This window comes from Neophocaena asiaeorientalis, unplaced genomic scaffold (assembly GCF_003031525.2).
Source record: "Neophocaena asiaeorientalis asiaeorientalis breed wild unplaced genomic scaffold, Neophocaena_asiaeorientalis_V1.1 scaffold59, whole genome shotgun sequence".
NCBI lineage: Eukaryota > Metazoa > Chordata > Mammalia > Artiodactyla > Phocoenidae > Neophocaena > Neophocaena asiaeorientalis.
Window position 1 is genome coordinate 981,257 of NW_020174268.1, and position 19,099 is coordinate 1,000,355.

At 37.9% G+C, this 19,099-nt stretch overlaps 1 protein-coding gene across 1 annotated transcript in view; it reads left to right on the top strand.

The window, feature by feature from the left end:
* Positions 1-19,099, top strand: part of DNAJC15 (DnaJ heat shock protein family (Hsp40) member C15) — a 63,189-nt gene that overhangs the window by 23,685 nt on the left and 20,405 nt on the right. The window contains exons 2-4 of the mRNA XM_024755474.1: positions 3,747-3,798; positions 6,082-6,155; positions 14,873-14,949. Of these exons, the coding sequence (XP_024611242.1) occupies positions 3,747-3,798; positions 6,082-6,155; positions 14,873-14,949 (203 nt within the window). The remainder of the gene's footprint in view (positions 1-3,746; positions 3,799-6,081; positions 6,156-14,872; positions 14,950-19,099) is intronic.

The following is a 19,099-nucleotide window of genomic DNA, read 5'->3' on the forward strand; positions in this document are numbered from 1 at the left end:
TACATACGTTATTAATATTATCCTCAGAATAACCCTAGAAGTGTAGATATTATTGCTTGGTGCTTGATGCATCGGTGGATAGAACAAATTTCACAAAGGCCAGAGATCTTTATATTCTTGTATTAATATTTCTACAACATTTTGGTTTGGTGTTTATTGTTAGTGTTCATATGTTTATTAGCCATTTAGATTTTTTTCTATGAAGTCCCTGACCTACTCTTTTTTTTTTTTTTAATATTTTATTTATTTATTTATTTACGGCTGTGTTGGGTCTTAGTTGTGACACACGGGATCTTCGATGTGGCATGTGGGATCTTTCATTGCAGCATGTGGGCTCTTTGATGTGGCACGTGGGCTTAGTTGCCCCGGCATGTGGGATCTTAGTTCCCCTACCAGGGATCAAACCCATGTCTCCTGTATTGGAAGGTGGATTCTTTACCACTGGACCCACCAGGGGGAAATCCCCCTGGACTCTTTTGTTCATTTTCTACTGGATCATCTGTCTTTTTCTTTTCTTTTTTTTTTTCTTTTGCGCTACGCGGGCCTCTCACTGTTGTGGCCTCTCCCGTTGCGGAGCACAGGCTCCGGACGCGCAGGCTCAGCGGCCATGGCGCATGGGCCCAGCCGCTCTGCGGCATGTGGGATCTTCCCGGACCGGGGCACGAACCCGTGTCGCCTTCATCAGCAGGCGGACTCTCAACCACTGCACCACCAGGGAAGCCCCATCTGTCTTTTTAATGTGGAGGAATTCTCTGTATTTTGGGGCATGTGCTCATCGTTATGTGTTGCAAATGACTTCTCCCATTCTGTGGCTGGTTCAAGCTGAAATATTAAGAATACGTCAGATCTTGATAGCAAAGATAAATATTTCTGGTCAGATGAAAGAATAAACAAGTTTATGAGGAAGGAAAATAAATTCACACATGAAAACAGTTGAGTACTTTTTAAAAAATAAATTTATTTATTTATGACTGAGTTGGGTCTTCATTGCTGCGTGCAGGCTTTGTCTAGTTGCGGTGCGCAGGCTTCTCATTGCAGTGGCTTCTCTTGATGCAGAGCATGGGCTCTAGGCGCATGGGCTTCAGTAGTTGTGGTGCCCTGGCTCAGTAGTTGTGGCTCGCAGGCTCAGTAGTTGTGGTGCACGGGCTTTGTTGCTCTGTGCCATGTGGGATCTTCCCAGACCAGGGCTCGAACCCGTGTCCCATGCATTGGCAGGTGGATCCTTAACCACTGTGCCACCAGGGAAGCCCCAGTTGAGTACTTTGGTTGGACTGAGGATCCTTAAAGTGAACCAATGGAAAATAAGACTGGAAAACTCAAAATATGTAGCCCCTGGGAAGCTCTAGAAAATGGCAAAAATATACCTCAACAGAACATCTTCTTGAAATCAATACGCATTTCCCTTCAGTTCAGGAGTAATTACATCTAGACAACCTGAAGGGAACCTCAAAGACTGTTTGGCCTCTTGCTAGCTAGCTCTAGGCTTGTCCTTCTCTGCCAGGGTAAGAATCTTCCCTTACTGAGATTGCCCTAGTGCTCTGCCTGGTGAAAAGGTGAATCTTAGAACTGGAGCTGAGGACTTCCCTGGTGGCGCAGTGGTTGAGAATCCACCTGCCAATGCAGGAGACACGGGTTCCAACCCTGGTCCAGGAAGATCCCACCTGCTACAGAGCAACTAAGCCTGTGCACCACAACTACTGAGCATGCAGTCTAGAACCTGTGAGCCACAACTACTGAGCCCACATGCCACAACTACTGAAGCCCACACGCCTAGAGCCTGTGCTCCGCAATAAGAGAAGCCACCGCGGTGAGAAGCCCGCACGCTGCAGCGAAGAGTAGATCCCGCTCACCAGAACTAGAGAAAGCCCACGTGCAGCAACGAAGACTCAGTGAAGCAAAATAAATAAATAAATTTATTAAAAAAAAAAAGTCTAACTCTTTAAAAAAAAGGAACTGGAACTGAGGAGGGGAAACCTAGATGAACTTTCCTCATCTTGTCTATGAAGAGCTCTAGACTTCTAAGAGAGAGTTACTGGGTGTTAAAGTTAGAGCACCTTCATACAGTTGGCCTTTGTGTCTTGATGTTTATCCTTATAGAGTCTCCTCTTGAAGACTTGGGGCTTTGATTTCCTAAGATTTGCATTCCTTACAGAACTTGAAAACTGATGGCTATAGGGCTTTTCGGTTTTACTATCCATCTAGTCTCAGCCTCCATCTTACGATTTCTTTTGTACTGTTGTCAAATGACTCCATTCTGTTCCCTAGTGAGATTACTGTAGCTTTTTTTTTGGTTTTTGATCTTATGGGTTTGCCTCTTTCACCACTAATCAGACAGAAACTGTTTCTGTAGTGTCTCTCCTTAATTCTGATTCCATCAAAATTTGATTTGGCTGCAAGTACCTGAAAACTGAAAATAGTAGTAGTATCTTAGGAAGACAATTTTATTTATTTATTTATTTATTTTTTTTTTTTTTGCTGTACTCGGGCCTCTCACTGTTGTGGCCTCTCCCGTTGAATCTTACGATTTCTTTTGTACTGTTGTCAAATGACTCCATTCTGTTCCCTAGTGAGATTACTGTAGCTTTTTTTTTGGTTTTTGATCTTATGGGTTTGCCTCTTTCACCACTAATCAGACAGAAACTGTTTCTGTAGTGTCTCTCCTTAATTCTGATTCCATCAAAATTTGATTTGGCTGCAAGTACCTGAAAACTGAAAATAGTAGTAGTATCTTAGGAAGACAATTTTATTTTTATCTCATGTAAATAGAAGCCGTCCAGGGGTGCTGTGGCAGCTACATGATCATCCAGGATGCGGTCTCCTTTCATCTCATTGTTCTTCCTCCCTTATCCGACATGGCAGCTCCTGGTATAATGTCTACATTGCAGCCAGCAGGAAGGAGGAATGGAAAGGGAGAAGGACATTCCACCGTCCCATGAAGGACTTCTCTGAGGCTGCACACACCACTCTGCTTATATCTTATAAGCCAACACTTAGTAAACATAGCTGTACCTAAGTCTAAGGCGGGGCTTGGAAATATGTGTCTGGCTAAAAATAGGAATTTTGATCCTGTAGAAGAAGGGGAAAATGGATCTTGGGGGGCAACCGTTGATCTTTGCTACATAAAACCTTTTTCTGTTGTGACAAATATTTTCCCAAGGTGGTTCAGGAGAAAAGCATAGACTGATATGGAGTATATAACTAATTTAAAATTTATCAGGATGAGCTCATAACTTTAAACTCTGAATTCTTGGCTCTTACTGTAAAATTTTTACATTGGTCAAGAAAGGTAGAAATAAGCTAGCTCTTAAGTTATTCATCACTTTTACTAATTTTTCACCGTTTGACTTCTTTTCTAAACATGGATACATTTTATCAAGTTTTTTAAATATAGCAGAGTCCATTGAGCATTGCATATGTAAATGAGGAGGAAATATTTACCTTTTAGCTTTATAGAAGATAAATACATTAAACCCACTATTAAGAATAGTCTATAGAAAACATTTTAGCAATAGGTAACATAAAAGCTCTTGATTAGAACAAATTCAAATACATGGAAATTAAATGAAATCTAGAATTATTTTAATTCACTGAAAATTAGCTGTAATCCTGAAGATTAAAAAAAATTCTACACCACAGAGCTTGAGGAAAATGTGTTATTAATCATAATTATTCTCATTATTTTAAATGATTTACTTTAAAAACCCAGTATGTAACACTATAAGTGATAATCATTTTTTCCTCCATAGGCAAGAAGTTTGATAGCTGTGGGACTGGGTATTGCAGCTCTTGGATTTGCAGGTAAGATAAATAAAGGATATATATTAATAAATGTTGCAGGAGAAATATTTCCAAGTAGCTTCTATAGTGATTCATGAGAAGGCTCTTAGTATTCTGAGGATTTTGATTTTAAGGCATACGTTCCCATTCTTTGCAACATTTATAGTCACTGAAGATTTGTCAGCACAGCAAAATCTAGATAAACTTTGTAGTGAAGGAAATTAACAATACAAAAGCTAGGAGAACTAGCCCCAATAATAATTGATCTTCCTCCCATTTTTTTAGTTTGAGCTATAGTGTACTATTAAAAAATAAAATCTCTTTAATATGAAGCAGTGTAAGTGATAATGGGGCTCTTTTATTCTCCCGTATTTTTTTCTTGCCGATAAGAATACACATTTTCTGAGCTGTCAGTTCTTTCTGATGAGCGTAGCCATTCTTTATAGTATATTTATCGTTCATTTTAACATGTTGGTGTAATTTCTTTGACAAACCCAGGAGAACTTCTTTTACTGCCAAAATCTTTTTAGAAAGAATAAAGATTTAAAGTAAAATTGCTGTCTCTTCTAACCATTAATTTATAGTTTTAAATTGCATAGCTATTCTCTAATTAAATGTTAATCTGAGAGCATTTCCTTGTTGATAAAGGTTTACATTTTTCATTTAGCATTTGTGTCTCTTAAGTTCCATGGATTTGATCTTGTTAATTGGATCTTCTTTTTAGGTGGAGCTACATTCCATTGTGGTTATATGCAGTGAGATCCAATAGAAAAAGAGACATAAAAGATTTTGTTTTGTTTTGTATAATATTTAATTCCACACAACTCTGTTTAAAGCACCTTACCAGTAAGAACTTTAAAATCAGGAAGATCAGTGGTTCAGATTCTCTTGGTTCTTGTACTGTCAAAGTCTTGTGTCTCATATAACTATAGTTAACTACTTACTGAGGTTTCATGAGAAGAGTATCATGTCTGAAAAGGAATTCTGACAAACTTGCCCATAAACATAAAACAATTTTTGTATTAATTACTGTAGCAGAATAGGCATAGTTATTTCAAATTCAAATGTAAGATTTTTATTTGAAATTAGAGAAAGATATACTTTTGCCAAGGTCTTGTTTCTACAATGAGAAGAATTGGTGTATGTATTCTATACATACTACTCTGTTGCCAAATTCAGTTTACTAACTAGAATATTAATGGCAGGCAGTTCTCTTTCAGGGTCAAATACGACTGAAGAGTAGAATTTAGGAGAAAGTACCCCTAGACTATTGGAACTAGATATTCTCCTCTATAGTTAAAGTAAATGTCCAGATGTCACTTCTTGAAGCCTTTAATTGCTTTTTTACATTGAGATTGCATGATTGTGGTTTTGAAGGAATTTTAAGGCACTTTAAAAGCCGGATTTTATACTGTTGTAGAATCAAATGGAAGTTGATATTTATATAAGAGATTTAGATGAGTTAGGGTTTCAGCTTCATTTAATTTTACTTTATTTAATGTTCTACTTGATCTCAAGAGCTTTTTATCTCCTACTTAGATTGGCTACTTCACATCTTCCTATGTCTAGCATCCTTTGTTTTTCCCTGTAACATGTTGTTTGCACAGGAATGACAGTATGTTTAGACAGGTTACTTCTTATAAAACATCTATGTAGTTGAACTTTCCCAGTAGAAATCTTGATTTGCAAATAATGTTATGGTTAGAAATTGAATTTAAGTTCAGAGGGTCATAACTGGTTTTCTAGCAGAGCTTTGGGAAAAGAGACCCTAGTATAAGTAGACACACATTCTGATTAGGGTACAAAAGGTAAATTAGCCAGATAATATTTTATTCTTGTTCTATGCCCTCAAAACAATTTAGGACCTGTTTTGCTGTTGATACTTAGTTGTCCAGACTCAGAGGAGTTTTGATTATTAGGATGCCTAAGAAAGGAAAGCACTAAAATAAAAGAAGCTTTTAGGAGAGTAGTCATCCTCAGTGAGAAATTGAGTACTAGGGTGTTATTGTTTTTATGACCTGTAACATTGTATAAAAGTAGGATTTTATACATAACCATTGAAATTTTCTAATTTTCTAATTTTATAATTATGAACTAAAGCTATGAAAATTATATTAAAATGAAATCTGTCCTCCATTTAATAAATTAGAAATTTGAAAAAATGTGACTGTCTTTCAGGTAGATTTTGAGATAGGTATTAAAATAACATATATAAAGTAAACAATAAATACTATGGTGAGCACTTTGTGGGTGTTGGCTTTCATTATAGAAAATATATTTGCTTTTATTCCTGTTACTATTTAGGTCGCTACACATTTCAAATCTGGAAACCTCTAGGACAAGTAATCACAGAAACTGCAAAGAAGATTTCAACTCCTGTAAGTTAAAAATGGCTTTAGTTAGAAATCTAACCTTGCTTTGATTTTTGTTTATGTGCCATTATTGATAGTAATTCAGGAAAATGTTTTGGATTTTCATACAAATGTTTGTATCATTGGCAACTTTACTTTATTGATTTAGTTTCTTTTAAGTTTCTTGTTCATGTTATTTTATATCTAAACTTATTCCTGACTTTGACTTTTAATTATCGTATTCCTTTTAGTAGTATTACATCAACTTTGAGGTAATTTATTTTCCTTGTTTAATTAGTATTCATTTAGTGATTGTCCTGTGCCAGGGGCTAGGCATAGCTGGTGAACAAAACAGACATGGTGCCTGTCCTGATGGAGCTTACCCAAAAGTTTATTTCATCTTCACATTTGAAACTAGTTCCCTCATACCACCACACCTGGCTATCTCAAACATAAAATTATATGATTCCAACCTTGAAACCTATAGGGCTTATACATTCATCTGCCAGCATTACAGCTACTCTGCTGAGCTGAATATAAGTAAAAGATGAATGATAGTAGGTATCTAAAAAGCTATAGTGTGGTGAACTGGGTGAACTGTGGTTTGTGACCACTAGAGACCATGCAAAGAAAACTCACTGAAGCAGTACAACATAAACATTGATTTCTGGGAAACAGAAGATCTGGGATAGATTAGCTTGGCTTACAGCAATTTGAGAATGAATGGCTTGTTTTAGCAAAGGCATTATAGGCTTGTGAGGCTTAGTTAGTCATGAACAATAACCACGCTTTCAAAGGATGACATACTATATTATGACAGATAATTAAACTCGGGGTCAAAAGAACTGCAAGTGATTTTGCAGACTTATAAATGCATGTCTGTGATTAGAGGGAGCATGTGTTTATTTTCTGTTTTCCTGTTTATATTTTATTTGGCTAAAGTATTAATAGGTATTTAGCATTCATTCAATAAATGTTCATTAAGCACCTACTATATACTGGACATTATTGTGGGGAGTGGGAGGTAGTCATGAACCAGACAAAGACACTGCCCTCTAGGAGTTTACTTTTTAGTGGAAACAATTAACAAATAAATAAGATATATAATATGTAGAGGTGTTGAAGGTAGAAGTTTAGTTTTCTTTAGAGAACTAAATCAGTGTAAGAGATTGATTCTTTAACAGGAGAGAGGAATCTATATTAGATAGGTCCAGGAAGGCCTCTCTGAGAAGATGAGGGACGAGGCCATGTGAACATCTGAAGAAAGAGCTTTCTAGTGGGAACACTGCAAAGGTCCCGAGGTGGAAATGAGTTGAGCAGCAAGAGTAACTCCAGTGGAGTATGTGGAAGGAACAGTGGTAGTTTGGGCCCAGATCACTTAGAGCCAAATAGACTGTGACAAAGATAGCAGGTTTTGGCTTAAGTGTGATGGAAAGCCTTTGGAAGGTTTTGAGCTTGTGGGCAACAAGATTACCTATTTAGGTGATCACTCTGCCTGCTGCAAAGAGTATAGACTAGAATGAGTCAGAGGAGAAGCTGTGAAACCTGTTAAGAAGGTACTGAGATGGTCCAGGGACTTAGGTGATGGTGGCTTGACATAGTTATTTAAATGTATTTCCATATGTTTATGTAAAGCAAATTTAGAGACTTTCAGAAATCATTTCTCTCCTGTTATGCTGATCTTCAGTAGATATATTTATACCATAAATAGACTTGTGTTTTATAGAACTACATTATTTAACACTGAAAGGAAAAGAGAGAAAGAAAATGAGAAACATTTCACTGCTCTGTACAGGCTCACAGATAAGGTAGAATAGTTTAAGAGATTATTATGGGTATCCTGAATGCAGCCCCTGCATTTCTTTTTTCTTTTTAAAGGTGTCTCTATTTATTTATTTATTGGCTGCATTGGGTCTTCGTTGCTGTGCGAAGGCTTTCTCTAGTTGTGGCGAGCGGAGGCTACTCTTCGTTGCAGTGTGTGGACTTCTCATTGTGGTGGCTTCTCTTGTTGTGGAGCATGGGCTCTAGGCACACAGGCTTCAGTTGTCGTGGCATGCAGGCTCAGTAGTTGTGGCTTGCGGGCTCTAGAGCGCAGGCTCAGTAGTTGTGGCTCACGGGCTTAGTTGCTCCGCGGCATGTGGGATCTTCCTGGACCAGGGCTCGAACCTGTGTCCCCTGCCTTGGCAGGCAGATGCTTAACCACTGCGCTACCAGGGAAGTCCCGGCCCCTGCATTTCTTAAGGAGAGAAAAGTGATACGTGCCCCCTTTCCCTCCCTTTTGTGGGCTTCAAGTTAAGACAAGTGCCTTTTGATAAATCTGGCCCCTTTTCCACAAGTACTACTCTTACAGTTTGCAGTGAAACATCTTGGAATATCTTTATCATCATCATAATTATACCTCAGTGAAGATAGGAGTTTTTAAAATACTTCTTTAAATATTAATTGTTCCAGGGAAATTGAGGAATGAAATATATACATACTTTCTCTTGGCACTGATTCCAAAAAGCCAAATTCATAAGCACAGCATTTACAGTGTTCTGATTTTGTAACTGTGTTCATTATTGAATCAAATAGAGTTACTAACAAATAGGGACTGTAGTCGTGTGTCAATAAATCCCTGTCACTCGAAAGAGAATGTTCAAGGCTCAAGTTCCTATGGGTTCTTTTTTCATTTTTTCTTAAACTTTATTTGCTTCTTTGATGCTTTAGCATCATCTTTTTCTTAAATCTCATCTTTCTTTTTTTCATGCTTTTTTCCCCATTCTTCTGGAATATTGCCTAGAATAATTCTGTTCATATGGAATGCATGGAGAGTTTGTTTCTTTCCCTCTCACTGTTGTCATGTAGCTGCTGGCTCCTTGGAATCTGGTGGAGCCAGTATTAGAGGGATGCTACAGAAGTCTGCTCAGACGGAATCTCCGTGCCCACCTTTATACTTTCCGCCATACTTTCAGCCACATTTTTTGGTACTTTCAGACTTAGCCAGATTTTCTGGTGTTCTTTTTCCTTTGTACACTGCTTGTTTTGATTTTGATTTTCTTTTGTTTGTGCTTTTGGTTTTTAGGTTGGGGTGTTTTTTGTTTGTGGTTTAGTGCTGGAAATTTGGGGAATTTTCTCTTTATTATTGATGTTCTGAAATTTCACAGGAATTTTTAGCCTTATGTGAAAATTGTCTATTTTTTGTTCTGTTAGATCCTCATATATTTTTTCTTTATTTTTTCCTTCCAATGTGTCTCTGCTCCTGGAACTCATATAAGTGGCCTTTCTTAGCAGTTTGGTAGATTTACTTCAACAGTTTAATTGAATGAGAAGATTGGCAGTGTGCTGTGAGCATGTAGGTGGCTTATATCAACAGTCATGTCTCTTCCAAATCAAGGAGCCCAGAGGCAGTCTTGGAACCTCCAGAACCCAGGAGTGGTTGAGTACTATGTGTATTTTACTGCTTGGCATAACTGTCCCCCTCTTCAGCCCTCTGGGTTCAGTGTGATCTGTTGGTACTCGCCTTTGCTTCTCTTGGGACCTACCACCCACAGCTGGGTGCATCCCGGGCATATGATTCTCTTTCTTGGCCTGAGGGCCAAAGTGGTAGGTGGCAGGCCCTTATGCCCTATGCTAATGGAGTTAGGAATCATCTCTCTCTGCTGTTCTGGTTTAATTAATTACCCTGATGTTACTTTTTGTATTTGTTGACTCTGAATTTAGTCAGAGGGGCTGCTAAATTGGGGCTGCTGTGATTTTTTCTATATGTGCAGTCTTACCTGTTTTCAATCTTCCAGGATTTCTTTAAACTTTCTGGTTTGCTACTTGATCCATTGCTTGTTTTCTAGGCCTCTTATGGATTTTTCTTGTTTAAAATATCTTTTCTCATTTCAAAGGCACTTTGGAAAGCAAAAGACTTTTATTATTCAGTCTGCTGTTTTGAACCAGTACCTTTTACTTGATTTTTTTAAGGTATTAATGTATATTATTGACCCAGCTATTGTCTAATTGCCCCTAATTTTTTTCTTGGGGAAAACAGCCCAAGTCATTTATCTTCTTTTGAGGCTTTTATTTTTCTATTGGTTAATTTTTCTTTTTACTTGAATACAAATTTTTTAAATTGGACTTAACATTGTTTTATGGTTAAGTGAAATTCATGGAAATAACACTAATTAAAATCATCCTGTGGCTCTATAAATCAAATAGATTATTATACATAATTAACGTTTATAGTTTATGGTAAATGTGTTTCTTCTCTTAAGACTATGGAATGATATATTTTCCTGGTTGTTTGGAGGGCTTTTATGTTTCAAGTGATTGAGTAAATTAGCTAATGAAGACTTTAACTTGGTTCGTTTCACATCTTCTTTAATAATATATAGCACTACAGCATTCAATGTTAACTTTGGAAGGAAAATTCTTTTGATTTTTTTGTTTATATATATATATATATATATATATACTTTATATGCTTATACTTTATAAATAAAATAATACAAAATAAAAATTTGTAAGGTTCAGGGTGTGTTTCCAATAGACAGCAGAATAAATCCCACTATTTCTGTTCTTGGAAATTCTATTAGAAAAATATAACCGTCTACTCCATCTGTTTGGTGTTCCTTATTGTAATCGCATCTTTTTGAATTTAAACATTTCCTTGACCCACCAGTGTTGTCAGAAAATAGTTCTGCATTCCCTATGTCTGTATATCCTAATATAATGCAGTATTGGTGTATTACTTGTAAGCTTCAAAGGGCTTACAATTTCTTTTTAAAATTATGTAATGTAAAACCTAAATTCCATATGAGTTTAGAAGGCATGATTTTTCCTGAAGTAGCACGAGCAGTTGTTTTTCGTCGTTTTCTCTGTCTGCCTTTCTGTATATAGCCCCCAAATATTAAATGTCTATCCTCAAAAATGACATAGCTCCTTTAGAAGGATTATGATGATTGTATATTTACTTGTAAGCTTATTTGTAAACAGGTCAGTGTTTTAGGGTATGAGCCTCATCCAGTTGCTAGACTTTAAGTAACCTTTTCTTAGTCTCCTTTTCTACCTGGAAAAAAACGAAGTAAAAAATTTGCTTAGATATAATGGCTACTTTTAGGGTTAATGAGCTTTGTGAATATAGTGGAAATGACAGTTCATGAAACATCATCAATTTATTATGCTGAAAATTTGGAGCTCACAAAGGTAGATACTCATAGAAATATTAGGGAGTAAGGTATGCATCTAGTAAAAATTTTGATCACCTGAGAGAAACCTTAAAACCAGCCGTTCTTCCTCTGTTAAGTTTTCTATTCCTTTATATATATTCCCCTATATATCTCTTATTCCTTTATATATTCCCCTGTGTGTGTGTGCTTGTGTATATATACATAATTTGTCCACATTAGTATGTGTACTTAAACAATTTGCTTCCCTTCCTCCCCTCACAATTTGGAAGAGGGGGTTGTTTTTTGTTTTCTTACTAGATTGTTAATTACTTGAAATTTGGAATAGTACATCATATTCCTCACAGTACTGGTACATTGATAGATTAGCATCTATGTGATAAAGGACAGAACTTCACTTGTCTCATTTGAAAGGTCCTGGCACATAGTAGGTGCTAATGTATTTGTTGAATGAGTTAATTGCCAGGGAATTATTACCAATGGAAATTTATGACAAGCTGTTCAAAGAGAATAGCTTATACAAATGACCAGATCTGGCTCCTTAGGACTCATTTCTTAAGCTCTAATAATTTAGTTGGTTTCCTTTTAGTCCCTTTTTTTTAAAAAAGAAATTGTATTTGTAACTGTGTTTATTGTTGAAAATTTAGAAAATAAAAATAAACGTGAAGAAAATAATTATTCATAATTCCACCACCCCAAAATAACATTTTGGTGTGTATACTTTCAGATTTTGTTTTATGCAAGCATACACTTTGTTTTTCCTTAGAAAAAGATGGGTTCACGTTTTAGAAACATGCACGCATTCAATCATGTGTGAATTTTTTTCCTTCTAAAAGTTGAGTTCATGCATCTTGTTTTCTCTAAGAGCTCCTGAAGAGTTGTCTCTCTTTGCTGTCTCCCATTCCTTTCCTCCTGTTCTGTGTTTTTTGTTTTTGTTTTTTAAATTTATTTTTGTCTGCATTGGGTCTTCGTTGCTGCGCACGGGCTTTCTCTAGTTGTGGTGAGCAGGGGCTACTCTTCGTTGTGGTGCGCGGGCTTCTCATTGCAGTGGCTTATCTTGTTGCGGCGCACAGGCTCTAGGCGCGTGGGCTTCAGTAGTTGTGGCGGGCGGGCTTAGTTGTTCCACAGCATGTGGGATCTTCCCGGACCAGGGCTCGAACCCGTGTCCCGTGCATTAGCAAGTGGATTCTTAACCATTGCGCCACCAAGGAAGCCCTCTCCTGTTCTCTCTTAAACTCACTCTTAATCAAACCTTCACTTCCAGTACCTTCACTAGACTTAGATTTACCAAAGGGTAAATCCAGCCGTCAGCCCTCAGTTCTTGTCTTACTTGACCTATTGGAAGCATTTGAAACTTTTTTTTTTGCTACGCGGGCCTCTCACTGTTGTGGCCTCTCCCGTTGCGGAGCACAGGCTCCGGACGCGCAGGCTCAGCGGCCATGGCTCACGGGCCCAGCCGCTCCGTGGCATGTGGGATCTTCCCGGACCGGGGGACCGGGGCACGAACCCGTGTCCCCTGCATCGGCAGGCGGACTCTCAACCACTGCGCCACCAGGGAAGTCCTGAAACTATTTTTCACTTCCTCACTTTTGGCATCCGCTTTTCCTCCTCCTGCACCACTAAGCCATCACAGTTTCCTTTACTGATTCCTCTCCATCTCTGTGCCATTAAATGTTGCAGTTTCTAGGGCTCAGTCTTTGGACTTCTTATCTACACTCCCACTCTAGGTGACCTCATTTAGTCTCACACTTTTAAATACCGTCTGTGTACTCATGACTCCCAAATGTTATCTCCAGGTCAGACTTTTCCTCCACTTACATAGACATTTTTGAAACTTAATGTAACCAAAACCAATCTCCTGATATGTGTTACCCACAAGAAACAAGTAACAAATAACCACGCCTTGTCTAAGTCTCTAATGGCAGTTTAGGCCAGAAACCTTGCAGTCATTTGCAAAGTGAGACAAAGTTTAGCAAGCTGTTAGTTTATTAGAGAATGCTCTTAGGATCAACAGCTCCAGGAGGCAAGAGAAGGAAGAAGAATGAAGGGATAATTTAGGCTGCAGTGCAGTCTTAGTAAGAGGCCTGAGACAGCCAACCCCCCGGGACCTCTGACGCTCGGGTGACTCATTGTGATTATCCCGATTTGGGGCAAGAGGCCAGGAAGCTAAGTGACATCACCTGGGAGGTAAATATAGCTAAAAAGTCCAAGGACTGAGCCCTGGAGAAGCACAGTGTTTATACCCTGACGTCAGCCAGTCATCAGCTAGAGACCCTCCTGCGAAGGGGGCGTGAGCTTGACATTCTTCAGCCAAGGCAATTGCTGGAGTTTGACAGCTAAGTGCTGTCTGCCAGCGGCAGCCCCAGTGTCTGAGGAGTAAGTGCCTCCGCTCTGAAGGGGGATCTGTGCAGCGTATAGCAGCGTTTACTGCATCATCTTTAGTTCCCTGCTTTTTCTCATATCCCATATTCAATCCAAGCAAATGTTATTTCTGCTTTCAAAATACATCCAAAATCTGACAGCTCTCACCTCCTCCTCTACTACCACATTGGTCCTTACCAGCATCATCACTTGCCTAGATTACTGTTATGTCATCTTAACTGGTCTCCTGCCTGCACTCTGTACCTGTCTTTCTATTTTCCACACAGCAGTTAGAGTAATTCTTCTAAAACCAAGTCGAATCTGTTACCCCAGTGCTCTGGTTCTCCTACCACTGAGAATAAAATCCTAAATCATTTCCATTGCTTCCAATGCCCTCCACAATCTGGCGCCTGTTATCTCTCTACTACTTCTCTCCTCCTTGCTCAGGCCTCTCCAGCCACATTGGCCTTTCAGTCTAGTTTTCTGGTCTCTTGGCCTCCCTGTCTAATATCCTGATGTCCTCCTCACCTTGTCAGCTTCTCCTCTTTCTCAGTCAGCCAGTCTAGTAGGTTAAAAAGATGTCTGTCATCTCTACAGTAAGTGACTTGGTCAAGGTTATCCAATGAGAAAATTACCGTAGAGCTTAGATAAAGTTCAGGCCTTTTGCTTCTACTGACCTCTTTTATTCCTTCAGTGTAGTGTTTATCTTGGTCATAATTTCTTGTAGAGGATTATTGTTTAGTGCTCTCCCTCCCCACCTCCCACAATTCCAAGTTGACTTCTGGAAAATACATTGCTCTTTTTTTTTGAAAAAAATTTTTTTTTAAGAAGATGTTGGGGGTAGGAGTTAATTAATTAATTTATTTCTGGCTGTGTTGGGTCTTAGTTTCTGTGTGAGAGCTTTCTCTAGTTGTGGCGAGCGGGGGCCACTCTTCGTCGCAGTGCGCGGGCCTCTCACTGTCACGGCCTCTCTTGTTGCGGAGCACAGGCTCCAGACGCGCAGGCTCAGTAGTTGTGGCTCACGGGCCCAGTTGCTCCGCGGCATGTGGGATCCTCCCAGACCAGGGCTTGAACCCGTGTCCCCTGCACTGGCAGGCAGATTCTCAACCACTGCACCACCAGGGAAGCCCCGGAAAATACATTACTCTTATTGCAGCTGTGTGATGGGATTGGGGTCATGCCATCTCATATGTGGAACTAATTATTTCTTGCTCTTTCTTTCCTGTATAGAGTTTTTCATCCTACTATAAAGGAGGATTTGAACAAAAAATGAGTAGGCAAGAAGCAAGTCTTATTTTAGGTGTAAGGTAGGTGTGCTGCATAAGTATTATTTTGCTCTGTGGCTAAGTTTGTCTTGAAAAAGAAGAAAATGTGACAGTAAAGTTATCCTTATATTTTAAATTATGAATAGGAGGCAGAGGAGAAAATATCAAATTTTTACATTTTAAAACCTCAAATCTAAGAAATTATCCTACCACCCCTAAAAAAAATCAGGCGTATTTGTGATGTGCCTTTATTTCTTAACAAGGAGCTATTGTATTTTAATACTAAAGTTCCAATGCACTTATCAAAATAACCTTTATTGTGACGATGAATTCTTTCTGGATTCAGTTTTCTAATTTGATATGTATCATATTTTTGGGATCTGTTTCACAGTTCTTAGTTCCACAATTTGACATCTAGCATATTTCATTATACTTGTTTTACCTTAGTATCCATTTATTGTCTAACTTTGGATGGCTTGGAGAAAGTTAATGATATTATGTGATTGTTGTATATCATTTAACACTTAAAGTTAATAATACATCCCCTACCATAGATTTACCAGTATCTATATTTGTTTACCTTATGTTCCCTAGAGCTCACTCAAATTTTTATGGGGGTTGGTTACAATATGTTAGCTACAACACATCTTATGGTGACTTAGTCAACATAATTAAGGAGAATAGATCGTAAAGTCCTATATCAACAGAATTTTTAAATCTCTTTTAGATTAGCAGATATTTAAGGCCAAACATTTTGTAATTTCTTATGACTAATCAAGAAAAAACAAAAAGGTGGGTAGGGGAGGAACAGCTCAATTTAGCTTGGTGCTTCATTTAAATGTAAGAAGAGATGGGGGCTTTCCTGGTGGCGCAGTGGTTAAGAATCCGCCTGCCAATGCAGGGGACACGGGTTCGAGCCCTGGTCCAGGAAGATCCCACATGCCGGGGAGCAACTAAGCCCGTGCGCCACAACTACTGAGCCTGCGTGCCACAACTACTGAAGTCCATTCCCCTAGAGCCCGTGCTCCACAACAAGAGAAGCCACTGCAACGAGAAGCCCGTGCACCGCCATGAAGAGTAGCCTCTGCTCGCTGCAACTAGAGAAAGCCCGCGCGCAGCAATGAAGACCCAATGCAGCCATAAATAAATAAATTTATTTTAAAAAATTAAAAAATAAGAAGAAATGGGCTCTCTCACTGAGAATACAAAAAAAAGAAATGATTTTAAGCAGGGGAACCAAACTAGGAAATTAGCTGTATTGCTAACTATTTTTTCTTTAATGGTATTCAGAGTGGCATTGTTATTTTTCTTGGGCCCCCACATCATCCCATTCATAGTGCTGAAATGCGAATATGATGCACATTGTTAAACCAGACACAGAAGTTTTTGAGGGAATCATTTAATATCATCCAAGGTACTCCGGTTTTTAGGAGAGATAATTAGGAGTTGACTTAAGATACATGGTTATAAACTTTTATCCCATTGAGCTGGAAGCTGTACAAAATTTCACAATGAAAATTGAGTGGCTAACAGCACAGACTCTGATAACAAGTGAATCTAGGTACAAATACCATTTTTACCACCTGTTAGGTGTGTGACTTCAGTCTCATCATTTGTAAAATAGAGAAAACATTAGTTTCTACTGCATAGGGTTGCTGCGAAGATAAACACATATGAAGTTTTACCATAAACGTAGAACTTGGTAACTACCCAATAAATATCAGGTAAGAAGACAGATCCTCGTCCTGATTCTGTCGCTGAGGCACTTATTGTTAGCTTTTCTGCACTTGAGCTTCTGCATTTTTGATTTGGAATTAATAATATCTGCCTTGTCGGAATTTATAATGACATGAGTGATACCTTTTTATCCAAGTGCCTGCCAAATAACAAGTGCTGAATAAATGTTGGCACCGCTCTATTCCCATCTCTGTCATGAATGCAGAAGCTAAATATTTGCCCTTAACACATTAAATAGAAAGGTGGACCTTATTTGCTTTCCTCTAGCCCTTTCTTTCAGTCAGGCAGCACTGATTTTGAGGAGATTCTCAAAATGTGAATACATTGCTGTGGTTCCATTTTCTGTGATAAGTGAATCCAAATGATTTAGACTACATAACAAGTAGGTAAAGACAAAATGGAGCTGACTCTGTTGATACGCTTTTTAAAAACAAAGAAACCCCTATGTTACTAGATGACTATGTTACCAGATGACTCTGTATATTCTTACGTATTGCGTAAGCCTGAAATATTTTACTGAGCTGCCCAGGAAAACTTAATATACCTGATATATTCTGAAATTATGCACACATTTGTGATTTTCACACTTTCTAAAAACTTCTGTGGAACTCTGTTTAAATGTTATTCAATAGACTAGTAGTAGAAAAAGATGAGACCCAAACTGCTCCATTTGCTACAGGATCAGGGAACACTACTCTGTTCTATACACCCCACTCACCTACTCCCAGTCAAATGCATTCCAGGGAGCAGTTTGAAATCCCTGATCTAGGCAAAATGATATTTAAAGTTACATTTTCAATTTGTGGTGGAATTGTCTATACTGGAGATATATCAGAGCTACGTTTAATTCTTAATGCTTTGTTTAAGAACTAGGGTTCTTTCATCTTGCTTAATCTTTACAAGACCAATATCAAGGAACTTATATCCTATATTTTCTTCTAGTAGTTTTAAGGTGTTACATCTAAGTCTTTAATCCATTTTGAGTTAATTTTGGTGTGTGGTATAAGATAAAGGTCCAGTTTTATTCCTTTGCATATGACTGTTCAGATTTTCTGTTCCCAATAAACACCATTTATTGAAGAGACTATCCTTTCCCTTACTGTATATTCTCTGTTCCTTTGTTGTAAATTAATTGACTGTATAGGTATGGGTTTATTTCTAGGCTCTGTTCTGTACCATTAATCTATGTGTCTTTTTATGCCAATACCATACTGTTTGATTACTAGAGCATTTGTAATATATTGATAGATTGAAATCAGGAAGTTTGATGCCTCCAGCTTTGTTCTTCTTTCTCAAGATTCCTTTGGTTATTTAGGATCTTTTGTGGTTGGTTCCATACAAATTTTAGGAATTTTTGTTCTATTTCTGTGAAAAATGCCTTTGGAATTTTGATATAAGTTGCATTGAATCTGTATAGTGCTTTGGATAGTATGGACATTTTAAAAAAATTACTTCTTCCAATCTATGAGCACAGAATATCTTTGCATTTTTTTGTGTCTTCAGTTTCTTTCATCAGTGTCTTCTGGTTTTCAGTGTACAGGTCTTTCACCTCCTTGGTTAAATTTATTCTTCGGTATTTTATTGTTTTTGATGCAATTTTAAATGGGATTGTTTTCTTGATTTTCTGATAGTTTGTTATTAGTATATAGAAACAATAAATTATTGTACATTGATTTTAGAGCCTGCAACTTTACTGAATTTGTTGATTAGTTCTAACAGTTTTTTGGTGTAGTCTTTAGGGTTTTTTATAGGTAAAAATGTCATCTGCAAATAATGACAGTTTTACTTCTTCCTTTCTCATTTGGATGCCTTTTATTTCTTTTTCTTGACTAATTGCTCTGACTAGGACTTCCAATGCTATGTTGAATAAAGGTGGTAAGAGTGGGCAACTTTGTCTTGTTTCTGATCTTAGAGGAAAAGCTTTCAGCTTTTCATCATTGAGTATAATGTTAGCTGTGGGCTTTTCATATATGGTCTTTATTATGTTGAGGTTCGTTCCCTCTATACCAACCTTGTCAAGAGTTTTTATCATTAATGGATATTGAATTTTGTCGAATGCTTCTTCTACATCTATTGAAATGACTATGTGATTTTTATCCTTCGTTTTGTTTGGAATAAATCCCACTTAATCATGGTATGTGATCCTTTCTTTTAATGTATTGTTGAATTCGATTTGGTAATATTTGTTGAGAATTTTTGCATTTGTGATCATCAGGGATATTGGCCTGTATTTTTCTTTTCTTGTAGTGCCCTTGTCTGGTTTTGGTGTCAGGGTAATGCTAGCCTCATAAAATGAGTTTGGAAGTGTTTCCTCCTCTCCATGTTTTGGAAGAGTTTAAGGATTGGTGTTAATTATTCTTTAACTGTTTGGTAGAATTAAGTGAAGACATCTGGTCCTGGACTTTTCTTTGTTGGAAGTTTTCTGATTGCTGATTCAGTCTCAGTGGTAGTAACT